General features: G+C 36.6%; 1 protein-coding gene across 4 annotated transcripts in view; it reads right to left on the reverse strand.

Moving 5' to 3' along the window:
- Nucleotides 1-9,344: 9,344 nt before the first annotated feature.
- The window catches only part of znf704 (zinc finger protein 704), a 49,475-nt gene continuing 34,382 nt past the window's right edge, over nucleotides 9,345-24,437 (reverse strand). The window contains exons 4-9 of one of the 4 annotated variants that reach the window (XM_084130915.1): nucleotides 20,578-20,819; nucleotides 17,351-17,451; nucleotides 13,659-13,917; nucleotides 11,806-11,916; nucleotides 11,318-11,415; nucleotides 9,345-10,000 (exon numbers count right to left, since the gene is read on the reverse strand). In XM_084130915.1, the coding sequence (XP_083987041.1) occupies nucleotides 9,886-10,000; nucleotides 11,318-11,415; nucleotides 11,806-11,916; nucleotides 13,659-13,917; nucleotides 17,351-17,451; nucleotides 20,578-20,819 (926 nt within the window). In that variant the 3' untranslated portion in view covers nucleotides 9,345-9,885. The remainder of the gene's footprint in view (nucleotides 10,001-11,317; nucleotides 11,416-11,805; nucleotides 11,917-13,658; nucleotides 13,918-17,350; nucleotides 17,452-20,577; nucleotides 20,820-24,437) is intronic. The other 3 variants (XM_084130916.1, XM_084130918.1, XM_084130917.1) reach the window with 3 other exon arrangements.

Below are 24,437 nucleotides of genomic sequence, written 5' to 3' on the forward strand. Positions count from 1 at the left end.
ACCGAAGGCTGCTAATTAAGTTAACAATTCAGTCTGCAACCTATTATAATCAAGCCCAGTTTCTGAAATAAGCACATTAGTCCATGTTATATTTAGATTAATAAACACACACCAGCAGACATCGTATAGTAAACAGCTGCCGGGGAAAAAACAAATCTTTTTATTTTTTCATAACCAATAACCAGGAGCTCATATGAACACAGGCACCTTTGAAAGGTCTTTACACCAAAGAAAACAACAACAGCGGCACTGACGAGCACCAGAACATTGTCACCGTAGCACAATTACAATGGCAGTTTCTATTTACAGACAGCTCAGAGTAAAAACTAGTACAGCCAGCAAGTGAGATAGATAATAATAACAGTCACCAAGTGTGTCTCCCTCAGGAGGAGGGAGATGAAAATCTATTCAACTTTGGGGAAAGGAAAAGAAACAAAACGATGCATTTAGATAAACATTGTAAGACAGTGTACATATAGGCTAGCAAGTGCTTTCAGTTAATGTATTGCGATATTTTATCAACTTCCAGATAATGAAATATCATCAGTTCCATCTATGGTCCTATATCCACAGACGAGACTATAGTGCGCGTAAGCGAGCGGAGTAAAAAATAATTTATTTCCGTCTATTACGAGTTATATTTGTCAGGTGTTGCTGCGCGACCCTGTGCACTAAAGCGTTAAATTGCATAATTGTATCGAGTGAACACAGACTAGACTCTCACAATGACAAAATAGTGGCATGAAGCCTTAAAAATATCCTCTAATTAAGGCCCTCGTTTCTGCTGAAACTTGACACCGTTTAACAATAGGGCTACATTTTTTTCCCCATTCCATTAGAATTAATTGTTGCCTAACAGCCTTCAGCAGCAATCGTCATCATTAAGAAAAGCCTCTGAACCTTTGAAACCCGCGCCTCAAATCTTTCTGCATGAGTTTACAGAGATGAAAAGCTTGAGGGAGTGTGTTAAAGAGGAGCCCGTGATGTCAAACCCCCGCTGGGATTACGCACGTGAGCCTGAACAAGCGGCGGCGCGAAGTCGTGTTTACGGCGGCTGGTGCATTCAAGTCACTTTCGTCGGAGTAAGATGCCGGAGTAGGCTACTTTCTCTTAATTAATTACACAAAAATACAGTAGGCCTAAGGTTCTTAAATTCTTGTTCTAGAAAATGAAGAACAAAGAAATGTGCATCAGGTGTTGGCTACTTTGTTTTTTATGTTTTTAATTAATTTATGAAGCCACTGCCAACTTTATCGTTACATGTTGCATTGTTATATTATTATGCCATCATATTCTGTGCAGGCAATTAGCTTACTGCTGTAAATAGAAAAGCCTGACAATATCACTGCTAAATAGGCTACCTTTAAAGGGATACTCCACTTTTTTTGGAAATAGGCTCATTTTACAACTCCCCCAGAGTTAAACAGTTGAGTCTTACCGTTTTCGAATCCATTCAGCTGAACTCCGGGTCTGGTGGTACCACTTTTAGCATAGCTTAGCATAGATCATTGAATCGGACAGGACCATTAGCATCTCTCTCAAAAAAATGACCAAAGAGTTTTGATATTTTTATCGTGTACTAAGACCGACGGAAAATTAACCGACGCAACTTTACATTTTCCGTCGGTCTTAGTACACGATGTAACTACAGAAGAGTCAAGTTTTAAATAGGAAAAATATCAAAACTCTTTGGTCATTTTTTTGAGAGAGATGCTAATGGTCCTGTCCGATTCAATGATCTATGCTAAGCTATGCTAAAAGTGGTACCGCCAGACCCGGAGATCGGCTGAATGGATTCAAAAACGGTAAAACTCAACTGTTTAACTCTGGGGGAGTTGTAAAATGAGCCTATTTCCAAAAAAAAGTGGAGTATCCCTTTAAATATTGTGGTATTCCGCCATGTTTCTCAGTGACGCGCCCACAACTCGTAAAGATCGGGGCTTAGAGAAAATCCGAGCTCCCCACTGGTATTTACGACATTGTGGTGGCGTTCATGTGCGTTCAACTCGTTAATACGATCTAGGAGATGACTTGAACGCACCATAACACGATACATAGGAATAGCCAATAGAATATAACGCTTTTAAAAAATGAAGGGCGATGACTTTGTTTTGTTTTTCCATTTAAATATTTGCTACACTTAGGCCTTTGACCTTTTCACCACGTTTTTAAAACGTGTCTCAAGACGCTGCTCTGCGCTGTTCTTAAAGCAACAACCCGTTTATTGTTTTATGGAATTTAAAGGTGCTGTATGTAGGCTATGGCGACATTTCTCTGGTGAAATGCAGTCATCTCAATAAGAATCCATGCAATCACAGAACTAATAAGTGCTACTTATCCATTGTTTTTCAATAAACACCTGCTAGACTGAAGTCTTTAACCGTTGCGTTCCCTTCTTTTGCAACGTCTCTGACATGACAATCGCGCTCAAGTTAAAACGAATTCAACTTTTTTAAGAAAACCATTTTGCGCTTTTAACAGCAAAAACGCGTTTTGTGTGAACCGTCCTTTAACACTCGATTTTGTCCAAAACATTTTTTTTTTGCATTTATGAATAGGCTATAGTACACAGGTCAATGGAGGCTTTTTTTCCTGTTTAAGTTTAACTTATTTTAACTTGAGCACCGCGTTTTTAAAATGCTGTCAGAGCATAAGCAAACGCAATGGTTAAAGACACATCTTGCGCATGTTTCCGTTATAAAACAATGGAAAAGTAGTGCAGTGGAATGGAAAAACCCGTTCTGTGTGACCTGGCCATAGTAATAAAACTTTAATTGTACACATTAGGGGGCATTTACACAGAACGCGTATTGCGATTAAAAATGTAAAAAAAATAAAATTATTATTAAAAAGATTTTTAAAAGTTGAACTTATTTTAACTTGAGCGCGCATTTTTAGAATGTCGTGTCATGCACGAGACGCTGCAAAAGATGTGGAAAAATGCGTTCTGTGTGAACCGGCCCTTATTGGGTCTTAATTTGCCGTAAAATGCAAGTGACATTTATACAGTTTAGTTGCTATTAACTGTGTTATATCATGTCAAATTTGAGAGATAATCTTTGGGTTTCTTGATTTTTGAACGTTAGTAACAATTTCAACTGTAATCCTCAGTTCGTTAGTGTTAATGTCACAAAGTTATATGAATAATATGGTACAAAATCATTTTTTGAAAACCCACCAATTTCAAGGGTGTCCCTCATCTGGATAACATCATTTTCTTTTATAAGCATATAAATAAACCATCAGTTTATTCATAGCTACATTCATAGCTATTGCATCTAAGATAAAATCTGTCCCCCATCAATGACTTTATAAATCACATTGGCATAGATACATCAAGTACCCTCTTCAATGAACAGCTTCAAAATACATATAGTCAATGTGCAATAATGGATAATACACAGTTATTGAATATAGTCTAGACATTGCTTACTGGTCAAACAATAATTTTGGTAAATGGCATGGATCACCCAAGCACACCTCTTTTCCTTTATGGCTTTACAACTCAACTGCGGCATCTTTTTTTTCCTGCTAGCAGTGGCATGCAAAGATGATGACATCCTGAGTTTTCCCTTTTTCTCTTTACACAGTAGACTTCCATAATGTGCAAAGGGCGTCAGACGTCCGTCCTTAACATCAAACAATACTTGTAAAATCAGGAATGTCAAAAGAACAGACAAAGGGACAGAATGTGTGAATAAAAAATAAAAAAAGCACAGTTTGGGCTGACTACATTGGTCCTTGAGATGAACTGGTCCTCTGATTTGGATCATTTCGAAGTGCTTATGTAGTATCCGTCAGGCGTTTGTTTTTATAGCCTCTACTACGGCGGTCAGAAGCTGGTTATTTTATTGTCAGCATCTGTTGATTTTAATAGCAGCCCATTCACTAGATGTGAGCACATGGCGCTAAGTATAGAACAGGTCTAAGAAGAAGCCACACATATCGCAGTGGAAAGACTGAAGAATGTGGCAGTTTCTATCAGCGCTTCAGCCAATCAGTTTCGAGCATTCTCTCTTAAAGGGATAGTTTACGAAAAAATAAATAAATCAATATAAATTGTCATATACTCACTTTTTTTAAGTTGTTCCAAATCATTATGACAAATTTTCTCATGTGGAACACAAAAGATGATGTTTTGAAGAATGTTCACGTGGCTTTTTTCCCATACAAAAAAACAACAACATAAAAGTAGCCGAAGACTTTTGAGCTGTATAAGTGTTCTGAAGTCATGTGAATTTGTTTGGGGAAGAAAAAAAAAAAAAATCTTAATTGCACATGTGCATGTTCAAACATGACCTGTTGCATTTGGTTATGAGATTTAAAATATTCAAAACATCTCCTTTGTGTTTCACAGAAAAAAGAAAATCATATGGGTTTGGAAAGACATGAGGGTTAAGTTTTATACATTTTTTGGGGGGTTGGGGTGTTTAACTGTCCCTTTAAGGAATACGCATGGGAGAAGCCCTTTGTGGTAGAACATACCATGAAATTGTGTGACTCTTAAAAAGTGGTGAAATCGCATGATGAAAATGAATACATTTTCAGAGGAAGTGGTTTTTGCAAGTAATTCCTATAGTAACAGCAGCCTGCCTGCCCTGTGCCTGTTTTTTACAGATAAAACATCACAAACAACATATTCATAAATTCAGATCATATATTTTTTGTTTGTTTTCTTCGGCATGCACATGCAGTATTACAAAATACAGTTAGATAAGTAAATACTTGAAAAAGTGTAAAAATCCAGTGCGACAGTCTTTGAGTTCTTGAGGTTAACATGGTTCTTGATTGACAATGGTCAGCAGTGAGATAATCCATTCAGAGCGCTTAGCCTACTTTCCCATGCAGTCCTTTTTGGATGGGTTATTGTTTTTTCTTTCAAAATACATGTGCTGTGTGTTTCATAGGGAAGCGCGGCACTGTGTTTGTTTACACACTGTAAAAAAATTCGAACCCTCCCAAATCGAAATTTTCAAGTGACCGATAACATCTAAATTTTTCAATTGGCCCAAGTGAAAATCTTGTTGCAATAGTCTGTTAACATTGGCTCAATGAGAAATAATACGTCAGACTAATTGAAAAATTTAGATGTTATCGGTCACTTGAAATTTTTGACTTGGGGATGTATTTTTTTTTTTACAGTGCATGCAAGCAGCTCTGCAACAGCAATGGTTTTGTTTACAAAAGAGCTTTCTGCTAAAATAAAAACTTTATGGTTTAACACTTTAAAATTAAGAAATAAAATGGTATTCCCAGACAGAAACACAGTGTCGGCCCAGATCCGGCCCACATCTGGTACACATGGATTCCACACGGCCCAGATGTGGGCATAATCTGGGCCGACACTACGTTGCTGTCTGGGTTGCATTATATTATTTTTCTTAAATACTTGATTTAAAAAAAAAAAAGAAGTCATGTCATATTGATATATAAATTACAAAATGTTGGCCAAATAGTCCAACCCTACAAACAAGTAAAAAATGAAAAAAAAATATCAGGGTTTAAAAAAAAAATAATTCCCACAAATCACACAGCCCTACTTTGAAAGACCCGACCAAACTTGTGATTCATAACCCTAAGATCTTCTGGGCATGGTCCTATATCCGTTAGACTGGAGTTTTAGTCTCTGACAATAATGGATGATCTCACTGTTTAAGCATCTTGTAAGAAAAACGTCCCCCCGGTTTTTAAAACGCAGCCGTATTCAACAAACCCCAATGTTGATTAAATGTTTCCCGCTGCGTTTCCAAAACCGGAGATGAAAACAACAAGACAAGAACAACTACAATATTGTAGCAAAAATCGTTTTACAAAGCACAACCAGGAAAAGACACCCCCACCCCAAGCTTCAAATGCATCAAAAAACACTTTGAGCAGGGGGAAAAAAGCAAGATCTAGTCCTTAAATCAGTAAAAAAAAAAGGGGCCTCAACTCCCGCAAGTTTAAATCCAGACAAAATTATGAACTCAGACAAGCCGACACCAGAAACATTCCTTTGCTTTTCTGTGCATCTCCACGCACAATATCAGACCTCACCAAGGCACAGTCAGACTCTTATAAATCCTCATACAAATACATTCCTGAAAGCAGTCAGAGGGACTGTCCCCCTCCACAGAAAATAAAAACAAAACCTCTCAGGCCCCCTGAACTAGGATAGACATGACCTGATCATGCACCACGGGGACCCCAGCATCTATTTGACCGGTACTATGCATTGCAGAATGCCAATGATGTCCAATGACAGCTAAGATTATAAGCCCTCAAAGAGAGAGCAAGTTCTATCCTGATGACCGTTTCATAATAAAATTAAAATGTGTAGTCTGAATGTTCCTTTCGACTACCTTTTTTTCCCTTCTCGGCACTATCTACAGCCTGTACTCTTTCTTGCTGTTTGTGGTTCGACACAAACATGCAAGTTATGTAAGTAGACTACTGAGTGGCCCATCTGCCATCTGGCTGTAGCAGAGTGGCGGTTTGGAGTTACACAAACAATTCAGTCTACGCAAAGACTGCCAGATTGGGTCAGTCTGACATAGGATACACCCACCCTAAACATCTGCACAAATCCAACACTAATACCAACAAAAATCCATATGGGTATCCGATTAACGTCCCATTTTTGATGTGTGGGAAAAGAGACGGCGAGAAATGGCTAGCTAGCATGTTAAACTCTGGACCTGGTGAAAGTTCAGGAAGCATCTTATTCTGTTCCCTGGTGTGTTAAAGTAGCTTAACATATGGATCAGAACATTTACACATTTTGAGTAATATAACAGTATTATTAGTTACCTTGGTTATTTCCTATACGGTGTGTTAACACAGAACCAGAAAAGACTACTTATAGGTTAAAGACAGCGAACACCTCGGTGTCCCGCTGGATCTGAACAATAAAAGCTTGGTACTGCATTACTATGAGACATGAACCCAAGTAGGAATTCATGAGCAGTGTCCTAAATACTGTTTACCAGGTAGCTTATATATGTATTAATGTAGGTACATTATATACTGTTTAACTTGTGAACAAAGTTGGCCATAAACAAAGAAAATAGTGAAAACACGACCTACTCGTTGCAGCTTGATATGCACCGTGTGTTTGTTAAATTTCATGCGGTACAACAAAACAAAGGCCAGTGCAGAAGAAAACTAGCACCCCTGATGAACACGAGTAATGCGCCGTGGCTAGCTAATAAAACCGAAGCCGAAGCACCATGGTGAAACATCATTAGAAATCAAATGCACCGTGATGTTACGTACAATAACTTCACACAACAGCTTATCCGAGGCAAGAGCATTTCGAAATATATCACCAAAACTTGCTCTTAAAAGTGACTTCAATCTCATTTGTAGGAAACATGATGAAAAGAGTTTCCCCAAGTATATACGGAGTGTAAACAGTTGAAGAAATCAACTTGCCCTCTTACGTAAAACGCCCATGAGATCTCGCAGACCCTTTGATCTATTATAGCACCAGGAAGGGAATGGAGGGACAAGCAGAAGCCTCTGAGATGTTCCTCACACCAGCTGAGGGGCCAAAATATGCAGCTATTAATTATTGAAACTCGTCGTCTTCATCTCTGGCATAAGATCACAAAGTGTTTTGAAGGGTATTGGAGTCGAATTGGAGTGCTAGAGCCTTTGGGTGCTGGTGTGTGGTCTCACAAACAGGTTGCCTCCGGTCGAAAGACGCAAGAACCTTTTTCATGCGAGATCTGTTGAATCGTGTCAACAGAACGTGGGGGAAATAAAAAAAAAGGAAAATTAGAGATCAGAAACCGTCATGTATATCAAGTTTGATAAACATGAACTCTATAAACAAGACTCAAAGCCCATGAAACCAATGGCAGTTTTAAAGTGTTTTTGTTTTGGAGACGCTATTTAAATATTTAAATGCATATTGATTTTAATTATAGATTCACATTCAAAATGTTCTTTTATTAGCCTAGTCTATGGCTTTATTCAGATAAGCAGCAAAAATCTGAACCGTTGAATTGTTTTTTAGTTTTGTAGATCAGGTGTGAAATCAGATTGAATGCATCTCAGTGTAAACAAACAAATCAGATCTCAAGTAGCTTTTCCAAGTAGTCTACCATACTTTAAGATGTCTGTGAGTCTCTTGTCGTCATCCTGATCATTCCTAAATTAACCAATTAACAAATGGTGCTAACTTGAAATTGGATTTGAAACCAAATCGGATTTATGTGCAGTGTGAGCAAAGCCGTAATGCATGTTCTACCAATAAAACCAAGCATTACTCTGGGCGTAAAACATTTCGTTTTGGAGAATTGAATACTGTATACCTTATCTATATACAAATATCGACAGTAAGTAAGAGGGGAACCATGTGATGAACAAAACAGACAATTGTGCTGAACACAATAAACACTGTTTGCATGCATATGATGAGTTAACTAGCTTGTGTTGATGTTACGTAGATTATATCATGTTAGACTGTATCAGAGCCACCAAAACAGTGCCAGATTACGATTGCCGTATTCCTTGAAAGCCAAACTAAGTGTCGACATTATGTGGAACTCAACAAACAACTTTTTTATTCTATCCTGGTCATCTTTTGCAAAGAAGCCCATCGTGAAAAGACGTCCGTCCTCCTGCAACCAGCATTCTGCCATGTTACACGCTACTGTACCAATTCCAGAGGAATAACACCATCACATCTTGAGTGCTTCCAGCATGAGCTCCTGTGCCGGAGTAGATGTGGCATTTGCTATTTTTATTACTTCCTACTTGAACCTGTGAGGTCAGGAAAAAGGTGAGAGGAAAAGAGCTCTACACCTTTCAGAGGTAAAAATGAACCACTTTGCAGAGTTTTCATACTCTTTACTCAGTCAGGCATGTTGGTCAAACCTCTCTAGGCATCAGACAGTGGTGTAAAACCACCGCAGGCTCATTTATGGCTCTAATATGAATGCAGTTCATTCCTGCTGATGGGACGGAGAGGTTGCGTTGCCTGAATGGCTGGTTCTTGCCACTGCTAACGTTGATGCAAGTCTGTGCTGTCGGATTTTAATGATTGCAGTCTTTGTACTTCATTCAGTTGAAGTTACACAAGAGGGAAAAAAGGAAAGAAAATGGCACGTAAAAACCCTTTTTGGTAGCAAGAAGATATTCCTGTGACAAAAAGCACTGTGTTCTCTGCTGTTAAATCTAACTGTTGGTTTTGCTTTTACTGATCGCATCCCTGAAAGAAATGTCCTATTGGTAAACGCAAATATAAAACCAGAGATATAAAATCCGTCCTTTGTAGGTGCAATTGCTTGTGACAGCACGGCTGAAAGGGGGAGCTAAAAGTCCTCTTCCCATACTTTTTTTCTTCTTTTTTTTTTTTTGCATTGATGAATTCAAGAGAGTTGTCCAGTCAACATCCCAAAACTAACCCCCAGTGGTGGTACATTCTTGAGAAGACAGGGTTTTCTGGCTGTCCAACCCTTAACCTTTAGTAAAATAGGCAGGAGAAATGCGAAAAAAGTGCCCGTGGAAAAAGAAACACTTTCTCCGGTTCTGTTTTATAGCACTCTCACACAGTCTGAAAGAGCGCTTTCTTCTCTTTTAAAAAGAGCTTGGACAGAGGCTGGTCTTGCCTTAACTGGTCCTTTAGGAACGGACAAGAATGTTTTTCAGGAGTCTATCGAACACAAACGCTGTATAAAGCAACCCGCCTTGAAGGGAGAGTTGTGAATCTTCAAAGATTGAGAGTGCGTCCGTTGTTTTTGGAGGAAATGCATAAGGGTTTGACCCCTGAAGTCCACATGGGTTTAAGGTGAGGCAGGGTGGGTCTGTGGTCAGTAACAAAGAGAAGGAACGTTTTTCATTATGCTATGCATGCAAAAGGAAGCCCACCCTGTTTTCGTGTCTCAGCCATCAGCTGTTTCAGTCAACAAATCTCTGGCAGGCTTTCTTCCAGCGGCAGGCCGTGCACCACATGTCTCTGTTTTCCATGCCGTACACCTTACGACACTTCTTCCCCTCGCCTCGTGACTTCCTACTGCACAGCACATAAAAACAAAACACAAAAACAGTTTCACAAAAATTGTTCAACAAACAAAAGCAAACATTTAATAAAGATTGTGTACTTGCATGATTACAATTTGGAGCTCAAGCCAAGTTCATCTGAAGCTTATGATTATTAACTAAACTAGATGTGTGTGAACTGCATGAGTGCAAATAAAATGTCTTAAATATCTACACAAACATCAACAAACATCTTCATTATCATTTTAAGAGGTCAATTTGTGCATGGAAAACAGTGATGCATCCTAATGTGAATATAAACTTCAACTTTAAATTTAAAATTTTGTATATGAAATGAGGCGAGGGTGTAGAGTTACATTCAAGCTATTTTAAGGCATGAAGAAAAAGAAAAAAAAACAACTAAATGTGTCATTTTGGTGATTAAAGATGAGTTTTAAGGGATAGTTATTGACTACAGGGGGACTTTTAAAAACCAATGTTCTTAATAATTCTTTACACTTTAATCTGTTTCAAACATTTGTTTACTTTATACATTTTTTGTGTATTGTTTTATTGTATTTAAATGTTCAGTTTTTTGTTGTTATTAAACCTGTTAGGGGGACAACAAGTTTTTCAATCATTTCAAAACAGCAATGACTGTAGCATGTCTAATATACTGTATATAATTTTGCTTGTAAATGTCTCCTTGAATATCTCCCCAACTGTCAAATAGTATACATACATATATATATATATATGTATGTATGTATACTATTTGACAGTTGGGGAGATATAACAATATTATATATATATATAATACAGAATAAAACAGATTTTCAATGTCACTGATATGACTGGAGTTTTTATCTCAAGTGATGAGTGTACATCATTTTAATCATATTTGTTCAAATTATTAACAAACATGATACAAGCAATGTAAAAACAATAAAATTAAGAAAAAAAAATTCTGGACGATAATTTGTCAGAATTAAAAAAACAAAAACTGAAATCACTAATTTTTAACAAGTGAATGTAGACATCACAAGATGATAATGTAGAGTATGAAAAATGGATATTCATTTTGTGATTTGCTTCTGGCATCATAGAGAGCGGAACATATTGTTAATTGTAGTTTTCTACACTACTTACAGATTTTATGATGTGCTGATAGATTTGGACGCTCGTAAAACGTGTAAGAATGTCCCTTACGGCCACCATACTTCCAGCATTCATCAGGTCTAACTATTTCACACAGCCGTTTTAAAGTACAAAATTCATTTCTTCAGGTGTAAGGCTCTGTGTATTTAAAGTGTCTTTAAATACAGTGTTTAAAGTGTATTTAAGACTGTACCTGAGTGAGCCTGCAGCCCTCGGGGGAGACGAGAGCACTGCGATGGTCTGAGAGCGCTGCTCCCCAAAGCCCTGCGTCCGGCTGTGAGTGGGAGAAGCCTGGAGAGAGAGAGAGAGAGAGAGAGAGAGAGTTCAAATCCTTCACACACGGCCAAACGCGTCATTCATCCATTTCCTGTCGTAAAAACCTCAAAGTGTAATTTACAGAAACACTCTGTTGTCTGTTTAGCTTGATTTGTGAGAGTTTTGGTATTTGGTTATCTATCAGTGATGAGATATGTGACTCACATCTCAGAGATGTGTCTGACAGTGATGTCAGGTAACTCAAATGTGCAAATGAAGGGCCAAACCGTGGTAGATCAGTGGGTGGTTATGAGAGACAATCGATGTGTATAAGGGGACGGTCTAACGCAAGGCACACTGGAGTTCAGTGTGTGCATGTGTGTGATGGGCACAGGAGTGTGCGTGTGTGTATGTGTGTTTACTCACAGAGGTGCCAGTGAAAGTGACAGGTGGGGACTGCCAGGAGATACTGAAACTGCTGCTGGAGGGGGTGAAGCCAGTGGAGCTGGTGGAGGGGATGGTAACAGGGGCTGTGGCCTGTGGGGTGACAGTCACACTGATATAGAGTCTCTACGGGCCCGGGATTATGACTCGGCTGCATGTGAAAACATCTAGCATTCAAGTTCAGTGGGCTTTCCTTTATTGGTCACCCTATTATTGGTCATTTAAAGCCATGTAACAGTTCAGCAGATGTATGATTACATTCATTGTTTAACAGGGTTATCATTATGTAATGGTTTTTATTATTTTGTTTTGTGCTTTGGTTTTCAGTTTCAGTGTTTAGTAGTGGTTCTCAAATCCCGTCCTGGATTGTCAAGAATGCAGTTGTGAGTCCTGAAAATGTGCTGGTGTCAGTTCGGTTCTAGAATAGAGACAGAGCGTATTTAGGCCACGCCCACACCGGGGGGGGGGGGGGGGGGGGGGCAATCCAACCGTCTCCATTGACTTTGCATTGCGAGAGGCTGCCTCCTTGTCATTTCTGACTTATAACAAAAAACAAAATGTCGAAAAGCTGCTATGTGACAAGGTGTACAGCAAACAAGCTAAAAAACCCAGAAATAAGTTTTTATAATCTGTCGACCCCCCAAAAAAAGCATTTAAGGACACAAAAGTGAATACAGGCAATTGAAACCGAGCGCAAGGTGTCATATTACTCTGAGAACTGCGTCCGCTGGAGTAGGGAACGTAATCGGCGACAGTATAGCTTAGCTTACAAAAATATAATATATAAAACTGACATTTGGATATTTGACTTACCAGTGACAAAATGTTTACTGCATTTTTTAGTGCATACTGAGTGTCAGGATCCCAATTTACCCATTCGTTCCAGCCTGTAACCACTTTTGTGTCCTTAAACACATGTTTTTTGTGGTCGACAGATTATAAAAACTTTTAGCTTGTTTGCTGTACACCTTGTCACACAGCAGCTTTTATGCATTTTTCTGTCTTTTGTTATAAGTCATAAATGACAAGGAGGCAGCCTCTCGCAATGCAAAGTCAATGGAGACGGTTGGATTGTTTTCCCCCCCGGTGGGCGTGGTCTTCAGATTATGACGCGTTGCGCTCTGTCTCTATGGGGTTGTCAAGCTCCTAAAAAACAAAACGTTGTATCAACGCAACCGTATTAAGTGGCACTGCCATACTAGCCGTTAAAATCTGCTCTAGAGTTTTATTTTGTGTGAAACATGACAAGGAATTTGCGATGAACATAAACAGAGTGTAATCGATTACGTCGACACGTATTATGAAGGATCATGTGACACTAAAGACAGGAGTAATGGCTTCTGAAATTTCAGCTTCACCATAACAGGGATAAATTATATTTTAGAATATATTCAAGAACATTGTCACTATATATATTTTTCACAATATTTCTGTTATAACTGTATTTTTATCAAATAAATGAAGCCTTGGTGAGCATATGAGACTTCTTTCAAAAACATCCTACCGACCCTAACCTTTTGAACAGCCGTGAATGTGATCAAGAGAAACGTGGCTTCTCATCTTAATCTCCTCATGTGTTGTGACCTTATCATCCTCCATAAAGAAATTGAGTGGTGTCTTTATGCACAGCTTGGCCTGTTGATACTTCAATCATATTGAGGCTGTCATCTGATATTAAATGTTTTTCTTTCTTTCTGTAATTGCATAGAACTACTAGGTCAAATTCATATTACTTCTGTCTAGAGGTTGTGTACTGAGAGCATCAGAGTGGATCTCTCAAGTGATGTAATGTTATGTAAATGTGTGTAAACTCCTTGTGATTGGATGGGCTGTACCTGGTAGGCGTGGTCTGTGTGCACTAGGTAGAGTGCGCTTGGAGCGGAGCGACTGAGAGGGGTGGTGGTGCTGTTCTCATTCTTCGCCCCGTTAGTGCCATCCGGCTGTCTCTGGTCCAAACCCGGCGGGGGAGACAGAACAGACGGGGACACAGGAGACAGACTGCTCAAACCGTCCGCCACAGAGTCTGTGTTCAGCTTAATCTCAGTGTAGTAGAAATCCTCCTCACCGTCACTACAGTCTGAGTCACAATTCCTCCTGAAGAGAGACAGATCATTGAAACATTGTTATATCAACACTATGACTTGCTTTCATTTAAATTTCTAATGTGCACCACTAATATAACTGCTTTAAAGGTACTATAATATACAGCACTATACTTTTCTGTCATACTGCAAAGCCCTATAAAAGGCAAATCACAGTACTTCCACACTGAAGCTGAAAAAAATGGCTGCAAAGTTTTTTAATTGCCTGATTTAATATGAATTCATTTTTACATTTGATATAAACATTTTTATTCTGAATCTGACAATATAGTAGTTAAGCCAAACCTGTCATTGTGAAACTATAGTAGTAAACATTTGTACTACTTTATACTTACGTAACTTAAGTACTGCTTTGATACCAATAAAATAAGAACAAATACACACATACAATAGAGCAAAGTTACAAATAAAAGTAGGGGTTACACTTTATTTTAAGGCGACGTAGTTACATTGTAATATTAAATAACTACGTGTACTTACTATAGAGTTACAGTCAGGGTTAGGGTTTGGTTTAGGGTTAGGGTTAGTTACCTGTAATTATGCATAATTTACTGTTATTACGTGTAACTACGTCACCTTAAAATAAAATGTTACCAAAGTAAGGTCTAACAGTAGTATTCAGGTGCAGAAATGTAATAATTAAGTGTAAAGTAACTCCATAGTGTTCACTGTACAAATTAAATATAGATTAAAAAATTTAAAGTTGCGTTTAGTTGTTTGATTAACATTAATGACACAGACATCTGAGAGTATTTATAGGCAGCGGTCACTTTAAGACCTAATGCACGGATGCAATATAATAATATACATCTGATTTCTTTCTCAACTGTTTACGTTCACTTAAGACATAACCGACTGCGTTTACAATAATACATGGCGAGACGGGTATTTTGAGATCGTTTTGTGTGTGTGTGTGTCCGTTCAAGCACAAGGAGACGCGAAAGAGGACTAAATTCTGTGTTTGCACGCTGTCTGAAACGCGAGTGTGCACAGAAAAGAGTGCGCAAGTACTTTCACCTCTTCTTGTACTTGAATGGTAAAATTTATTAAAATGTTTAAAATGGCAAGACTTAGAAACGCATGCAAATAATAAACCTTCACTCTAAGATGGATAAACTTTACAACTAATCCACAAATTACATGCATGCCGAACCGTCCATAGAGATAAACTATGATCAATTACATTATATTACATTGTATGATATGCTATGGTATTTTATTGTGTAGTGTTGTAGATTACGGTGTAATGCAATGTGTAATGTGAATTCCATAGTAAAATGCCTCATGGTCCTTCAGAAATAATTCTAATATGCTGATTTGGTGCTCAAAAAACATTTCTTAGTATCATCAACGTTGAAAACTGATGTGCTGATTAATGTTGTGGAAAATTGTGATACATAATTTTTTTTCAGGATTTTTTGATGAAAGTTAAAATACAGCATTTATTTGAAATAGAAATTGATTGTAACTGTATTGTCCTACTATTGTAAATGCATTGTAACAAAATGTCTTTACTGTCACTTTAGATCAATTTAATACATCTTTAAAAGTATTTATTTAAAAAGTATGGTATGGTAAAGGTATAGTGTAGCATTCTGTGTTACAGTATGATATAGTATATTATAGTGTAGTGTTCTACAGTATGGTATGATGTAGTGTAGTATAGTATAGTATGCTATGGTATATCGTTTTCAACAGTTACTTGATGCATAAAACCGTCAGTTTCTCATGCCCTTCCATTGAACCATAGTTCTGAAAATTAGATTTTCTCAGAAATCCTCCCGGTCTGTGGTTTAATCAGACTTCAGCAGAGAGAAACATAAACCTTCCTTCAAAATCATCTGGCCTTGGCTGTCATTACTTTGTGCCCCGCAGTAATAGTGTAAGCGTGGTGATAATCCTGCTGGAATTAGTCTCATGTTTTGACATTTTGACATTGAACCAGGAGCAGTCTGTTGTCTCTTATCTCCCACTATATGCTATCCAGAGATCACTGTGATAAATTTCAGCCAAGAGATTGTATAACAGCATAAAAATGTGAATGGTATCTGCCTAAGTGTACATGAAACGTTTTGCAAATGACATGAAAAGTTTTTTGGTAATAAATGTAAAACTTTTTTTTTGTATGCTTGTGTTGATGTACTGGGTTTGTTTCTTTCCTTGTTAAGTGTAACCTCGATTATAAAATGATCAGGGTGAATGCACTGAATGCGCTAAAAATCTGCCATAATTAAATGATTTTCCCACACTTAATGGACTTATTTTACACATGTACACTACCATTATAAAGTCTGGGGTCCGTAAAGGTCTTTGCACACTGAGTCCGAAATTCTCGTCCGAAAATTTCGCACGTTAAAAAATAAATACGACCTCACGTTATGTCAATCACGTTTACACACTACCTCCGAAACTTTCGTCCGTCATAAAAAAAATATTTTTTGCATCCGTAGCAAGCATTTTGAGAGGTGTTTTGACAATTGAGAGCCACTGAATGACGAATACGGAAGAAAAAAAAATACGAGAATTTCGGACTCAAGGTTACTTAGATTGTCTGCGTTTTTCGCATCTGTAGCAAGCATTTTGAGAAGTGTTTTGACATTTCAGAGCCACCGTAAAAGCGAAGGCCAAAATCTAGAACTGTTCAGGATCAATTGGTTCAAGTAAATTGGTGGTCTTGTTTTAATATGTGGCTCCAGTATCGCTAACAATGCATCAAACTGGGCCAGTGACATCCTGGAGTCAATTTTAAATTGCTCGGGATAATCCCGCAGCTCCTTGATAAGGGGGTGGAACTCTCTTTCCTTTCATACGTAACCTCAGGATTGGATGGACCCAATATTTCATCTTAATTTTTCCCTTTTTAAGAAAAGAGAGGACAACAAAATCATCCTCACTGCTTGAAGACTCCATTTTGTATTGTTTTGCGAATTTTTTTGCGAATTAATTAATACGCATCGGACTCAGTGTGCAAGGTTTCTGTACGTGACGAATTTTTAGGATGACGAAAACGGAAAAACGCAAATGGAAATTTCAGACTATTTCCTGTAATGGAACTTAAAAATATGTTCAGGATTCTTTGATGAATAGCACTTATTTGAAAAATCTATTTGAAATTATTGTAAATGTCTTCACTGTCACTTTTGATCAAAACTTATTAAAAATCCCACTGACCCCAAACTTTAGAACGGTGATGAACCAAACACCCCTCTCATTAACAATTTGTATTACCGTTAAAGGCACAATCTATAATAAGCATAACATAAAATGTGACATAAAATGAGACGTGTTTGCATAGAAAAAAAATGACAATGACTTAATTTAGATATGACGCAGTGCTATTTCAGCGCATTTCACACCTGTTTAAAATGTATTGTGGGTGGTTATTGAATACGACACAATTTGTTGTGATACCACAGGTAGCTTACCCCAGGTGGACGGTTCGAATGTGCCTCTGGATCCCGGCGGCTGTGCTCAAGACCTTCCCGCAGTTCTTCCACAGACACTTGAACATCACCTTCATGGAGTTCTGTCAAGGACACAGGTGCACAGTGAGTACACTAATCATCATCAATTGGCAGACCGGGGGGGGGGGATTCAAGGGGTGAGAGCAGAACTGAGAGCCTCAGCAGGACGCCCACCTTAGATGTCTCTCTTGCTCTATTCCGAGGCTGGTAATTGGTCGGCAATGAGAGTGACACTATAGCGCAGGTCTTTCAAAGCTCATGTCATTTTTCACACAATGTGTCTGCACTAATTACACAATTGTCATTTGAGAGCGGCGGCTCCCGTGTCAAAACTGCACTCGAGTTGAAAGTACAAGTGAGCGTAAGTGAAGATGAAAGTCTTAATACTTCGATCTCTCGACATATGGTTTTATGTCAGGTGGCGTGCGGTAGTTTGTTTACCATTGTTGTGACGCTAATTTAATTTTCTCAAGATGGCCATTGTGTTGGTCTGGCAAACAAAGCAGCTCATTCCCACATAATCGGTTCACCATGTCCCTGGATGACAACAGCGCCGCAATTCCCAGTGCTATAAACCAGCTACTAATTAACAACAGTTGAAACCGGCTGGTGTCCTCGTGACTCGTGTTGAAGTCAACTCTCTAGAAGGCAGCTGAAGGTCAAAGCAGAAAGCTTGGCCATTTTTCTTCTTTTAGGAAAGACTCTTTTGAAGCTGCTGCCAGGAAAGACACTGAGAAATGACAGATTGATGTGTTTGGAGGCAGCTCGTGATTCCTAGAACAGCAATTCCTAGAAATTAATCTAAAAGGAATGTAACTTCTTCATCAACAGCATTATTAATTAGATATAGTTGTAGGAACTGGTGTGAAATCATTACTTTAAATGTACCATGGTGGTACTAGCAAGGTTTTTAGGTCATGGTACCAGGGTAATGTACCATGGTAGTTCCAGGGTATTTTTTTTAGGTAGCACTGATTGTGTAAATGCCATACAGGTAATACATAAATATGGTAATCATTCAGTTACCATGTTTTATGGACATAATATTCGCTAAAATACTTTGGAGAATCACCACCTATCAGCACACAAAAAGTGCCAAACAGTACCATGGCACTTTTTGAACATTTATTCCTTTTTTTTTTTTTAAGTATCTAAACATCATGAAGAGTACCATAATATTATTACATGATACCATCAATGTACCATGGTACTATCACAGTAATTTTTGTAAAGGTTGTGAGTACCATTGTACATGAATATGGTAAATATTTAGTATACTCTGTATAATAGTACTACCACAGTTTTTTTATTATGGCCTTTTATGAAGTGTTGATTTTGTTTTTTGGGGTGTACTATAATATTTTTTCAAGCTTGATTATTTAAAAAACGCATTATTTTTCACATATTTTACATTATTACAGCTCCTCTCTCGTAGGGCTGTGAAACGATTAATCGCGATTAATCGCATACAAAATAAAAGTGTGTACTGTGTATAATTATTTTGCATATATAAATACACACACGTATGTATATATTTTTAAGAAAAATTTGTTATTTATATATAATATTCAATTTTTATTTTTATTTTTTATATGTTGATTTAGTTATTCATTTTTATTTTAGTACATAAAGTTAAACTTAATGAAAATGACAAATGTTTCTTTGGCAAGTAGCTGAAATAAAAATAATAAATAAAAGTTCTTATAATACAAAATGTAACAAAAAATTATATACAGTATATTTATGTCCATGGCATGAAATGCAAGGATAATAGTAGTGATAATGAAAACAAGGCACCGACAAACACTGGTATTGCTGTTGTCCTGGAGTCCTAAGCTAGAGAGACAACAACTGAGATAAAGGTGGTCTATTCATTCCCACAAATGAGGGAAGACTGACAGAATCTGGGATGCACCTGACATGAGCCTGATGAACTGGAAGATAAAATAGATTGGTGCCTGTGAGCAGCCTAGTGCATTGGTAACTTATCTTCGTAAAGACAAGTAAATTGCCTCTCTACACAGCATCATCATGTCTAGTAATGGCACCTCCAAATGAGCCACATCCCAGAGAGGACGGTGTGTTATTAAAAGTAAAGAAATATGTACCCACGACTTCTCAAATAATCTGTCTGCAATGCTAGTATGAGTCCAGATATAAATCACTTTCACACGCCTTCCTCTAAATTCAGGAGCCATGTCACATGCAGGAATAAAATACAAAGCACAAGGTCTGTCAATCATAAAATAATATAATCATTATTTATTTAGCTCAAGTTGCATATTTCTGAATCTGCATTGAAATACATAGGGAAATGCACTGAACACAATGTAGAAATCATGTTTTTTGCGCTAGGTCTTTGATTAGGGCTTTTTCCATTCATCATGGTCTTGAAATGTGTTTTGGGCTGATAGTTTTTTTTTTTTTTATTAATATTTTTGTAATTTACCATGTTGGAATGTTCCCTTAACCATTTTCCACTTGAGTCACATGCATTAACTAACATCCCTAAAAAAAAGAAGGCATAATGGCATTAACTAGTGGTTGACTGATACTAGATTTTTGTAGACACCCATAACTTAAGAGCTTACAAACCTGATTTCTGATTGGCCTGATTTGAAATTTGTAAAATAAATATGCTGAATGTCAAAAAATTTACACAAATTTCCAGTCTCCAAAATGTATGAAATCCCAGGAGCAGTTTATTGTGCAACCAAAACTAGAAAAATGATTAGGCCTATTTGCGCTATTCAGAATATAAAATAAAGCAGTTTAAATGATGCTCAATACACTGCAACCACCGCTAACTTACTTTCTCCTCATTTTAACCCCATTTAAACCAGCCATAATTAAAAATAAAACTATAATACTGGCACTTATTTTTTACAGATATTCAATATTTGCAAAAGCCATTTTTGGTGCCGATGAATATGCAAATCGACCTCTAGCATAAACATGAAGTATTCAGCACTCACATAAGGGTCTTTGTCTCATTCTAAATTACATTTGAATTTCACTTCAAGGATCACAAACCGTGCCAGGGACACAGGCGGCAGGGTGGCTGCGGATTTTTGTGGCGCTCATTGTAAATATATTATCTTCCTTTATCCATTCTTCCTATAGTAGCGTTTAACTAAGTTACGCCTGATCAAATTTCCATAAGTGAAGGTGAGATGACAGTGGCTCACCTTGCGTTTGCGGGGGATGGGTTCGTCGAACAGCAAGCTGTTGCCGTCATGCTCATCGATGTTGTCGTCTGTCGGCCCGTTGAGGCTGGGCATTCGGAAGGGTTTGAAGCTGTCAGCGGACAGGGGCGGGGATGGCGTGGACGGGTTGGACTGGTCACTGGGCGCGCTCCAGCTCCAGTATCCACTGCTGCTGTAGCTTGATGGAGTGAAACCTCCGTCCTTCCAGGAGCCATTTAGACCCTCTGTATGGAAAGAATGGAATACAGTGAGGGTATAAAGACACATTAAGTGCGTAAAGTAATTATAATAACCATCATCCCGACATATATACTGCTTTATAATACACTAAACTTTCAATTAAGTGTAATGAGGAGTGTAAAGCATTAACGTCATGTTAGTTTATGAAACTCTCAGTGTGCAGTAGTGCTTTAATGCAATGTCATAACAGAAAGTTTAAGTCCTATTATATCACATAAAAGCTACAATTATAGTACTCTATTAAAGGCCTTCAAAAGTTATAACACGTCTTCATCAAGTGCTTGCGCGCGTTTCACACATGGTCCATTTGCAGTGTGCATGCAGTCAAGAAGCAGCACAGGCTCATTGTGCTTTCAAACTAGACGCATTTGGACTTTGCAGTGCGCAGCTGTGTGCCACAAATACAACTATTAGTTATCCATGTAATCCATGTATTCAAATATAAATCTTTTGTAACAATATACACTACCGTTCAAAAGTTTGGGGTCCCACTTTTTGAAAGAAATTAATACTTTTATTAGCAACGATGTGTTAAATTGATAAATTGAAGTTATAGTAAAGATTTATTTTGTTAGAAAATATTTCTATTTGAATAAATTATATATTTTTTTATGTTTTATTCATCAATGAATCCAGAACAAGGTATCACATTTTCCAGAAAAATATTAAGCAGCACTACTGTTTCCAACATTAATAATAACCAAGTAGCAAAACAGCATATTAGAATGATTTCTGAAGGATCATGTGACACTGAAGACAGGAGTAATGGCTGATAAAAAAGAAAAAAAATGTATCTCAGAAATAAATTATATTTTAAAGCAATTAAAATAAAATAAAACTATTTTAAACTGTAATAATATTTCACAATATTAAAAAATTTTTATAGTAATGTGTCCAAACTTTTGTCCAGTACTGTATATATATATTTTTTGTCCAGTACTGTGTGTATATATATATATATATATATATATATATATATATATATATATATATATATATATATATATATATATATATATATATAGTACTGGACAAAAGTTTGGACACATTACTATTTTTTATGTTTTTGAAAGAAGTCTCTAATGCTAATTAAGCCTGCATTTATTTAATCAAAAATACAGAAATTTTTTTTAATATTGTGAAATATTATTACAGTTTAAAATAGTTTTATTTTATTTTAATTGCTTTAAAATATAATTTATTTCTGTGATACATTTTTTTTCTTTTTTATCTATATATATATATATCTATATATATATCTATATATCTATATATATATATATATATATATATATATATATATATATATATATATATATATATATATATATTTTTTTTTTTTTTTTTTTTTTTTTTTTGTAACGTGGCACATACAGAATAAACATATGTTACTTCTCTTACATTAAAAGGTAATATAATTTTAAAGTGTCCCTATTATGCTTTTTCGAATTTTAGCTTTAATGCAGTGTGTAATTTGTAATGTGGCTGTTGGCAAATGTAGAATGTCTGCAAAGGTTTAAAGATCAAAGTGCACAACAAATAAAGTTATTGTCTCCTAAAAGAAAGAACTATTCTGAACTGCCGAACCGAGTAGTCAGAAATTGCTTCCTGTTACATACTGTTTTGGATACTGACATTGCTATTTACCCGTTTCCAAGAAATGTTATTTTGCTTGCTTTTAAGGTAATGCCATATATGCTTAAATATATAAAAATGCTTGAATGCTATTTGAGTACCTAAAATACTTAGTGATATGTAGGGTGTAGGGTATTGTTTACTACATTTGGCTTCCTTCGTTTATTATGTAGAGCAAAAGGTGTGAAAATTAAGTTCCTTGAACTTAATGTTTGTAACCAACCACAAAGGTTAACGAGAGGGCACGTGGTGATGAAGAGAAGGTGTTAAAACCACAAGCGGAGGTGAAATTAATGTAGGCTAATGTGAAGAAGGGGAGAAGAGCTACAGGAAGACAACAGCGTAGGCGACAGCAGAAGGACATCCGGATGATTAAACAGGATTTACAGAGGTAAAACTGACGCCTTTGTTACTGTTTGTATTACTGTGTATCAAGTGCTAAGGAAGCCTCCGGAGCTGAAATTCAAATATGGTAATAGCCATTTTGTTTACAACACGCCCTGTAAGAAGTAGACCGATCACTACAGACTGGGCCGTCTGACCAATCAGGGCAGAGTAGGCTCATGGAAAGTGGTTCATGGATGTTTTCCTTTTCTTTTGCATTTAAATCTTGCGGGATACAGAACTTTCTTTTCCCGCCTCCACGATGAAATGAGTGCGATCCAATATGTTGCCTTGTTTTTCTAAATGTGAGGTAAGATGTAGTTTTACATCATGCAGCCCTTTTAATGCCCATTTCCCACATGATCTGTTTGCTGTGAGTATGCGGTACATATTTATTTCAGTGCTCATGTTAACCGGTTAGAGCATTCACACTGCACATGAATGCAGTCCAGCAATGCGTTCCAGGAGCGGCAGCGGTGCAGACGTTTCTACACAGTCTATTTTTGCTCTGCTGCACGTGCAGAATTAAAGTGATAGCGCATTGTTAGTGGTGAACTAAATGAACAGTGATTTCACCAGAAATCCATATAATTAAAGTCTACTGTCAACATATGACTTTCTGCCCTGGGTAAGGCAAAGAAAACATGATTGTTTTTCCAGAATTGAGCACTATAGCAAATGATGACCAGCCATGTTTACATATTAACACATGATTTATTAACTTATCATTCTGAGCAGTGTTGCTGTTGTCAACTAAAAAAAAAAAAAAAAAAAAAATAGTTCTGTTAACTTAAATAAATAAAAAAATAATAGACTAAAAACTTTAAAATTAGAAATGTTGCCTTGACAGCTAACAGAAAAAAAATATTTTGAAGTACTGAAATTAATAAAATCGACATGAACTAAAACTAATGAAAACAACAAAAGCACATAACAAAATTAATCAAACTTTAAAATTTAAATGAAAACTGAAAAATAAAATACTACAATAGTACATACAGTAAAGAAAAATAAAATAACACTGTTTCAGAATGTGAATCAGCAGGAAACTGCTATATTATATTTACTGTATAATATTTTTGAAACTGTGATCCGTCATATATTTTTTGTGATCTTTTACTTGTTTCTCTGGCACTTTGTTTCTTTCTTTGTGTAAATATATTGTTAGCTTCTCTTTTTTTTTCTTTTTCTAAAGTCTCTTTTTTCCCCCAAATGATATTTATGTGAAAAATAAATTTTTTTTTAAAATATTGATACAGTATTGAGAGGTAAAATAACCCACCCCAGCATATCATATGCAAAGAGGTTAGCCAATCATAACAGGTCATTTACATATAGAAGTCTTAATTTATTATGTCATGTCAGCACAAAAGGAGATCTGTAGATGTATATTAAGTAGATGTGTGTGTGTGTGTGTGTAATATATATATATATATATATATATATATATATATATATATATATATATATATATATATATATATATATATATATATATTTATTTATTTATTTATATAAATATAATATATATATATATATATATATATATATATAGATATAGATAGATAGAGAGAGAGAGAGAG

This window comes from Abramis brama (assembly GCF_963993115.1).
Source record: "Abramis brama genome assembly, chromosome: 12".
In the NCBI taxonomy this organism is placed as follows: domain Eukaryota; kingdom Metazoa; phylum Chordata; class Actinopteri; order Cypriniformes; family Leuciscidae; genus Abramis; species Abramis brama.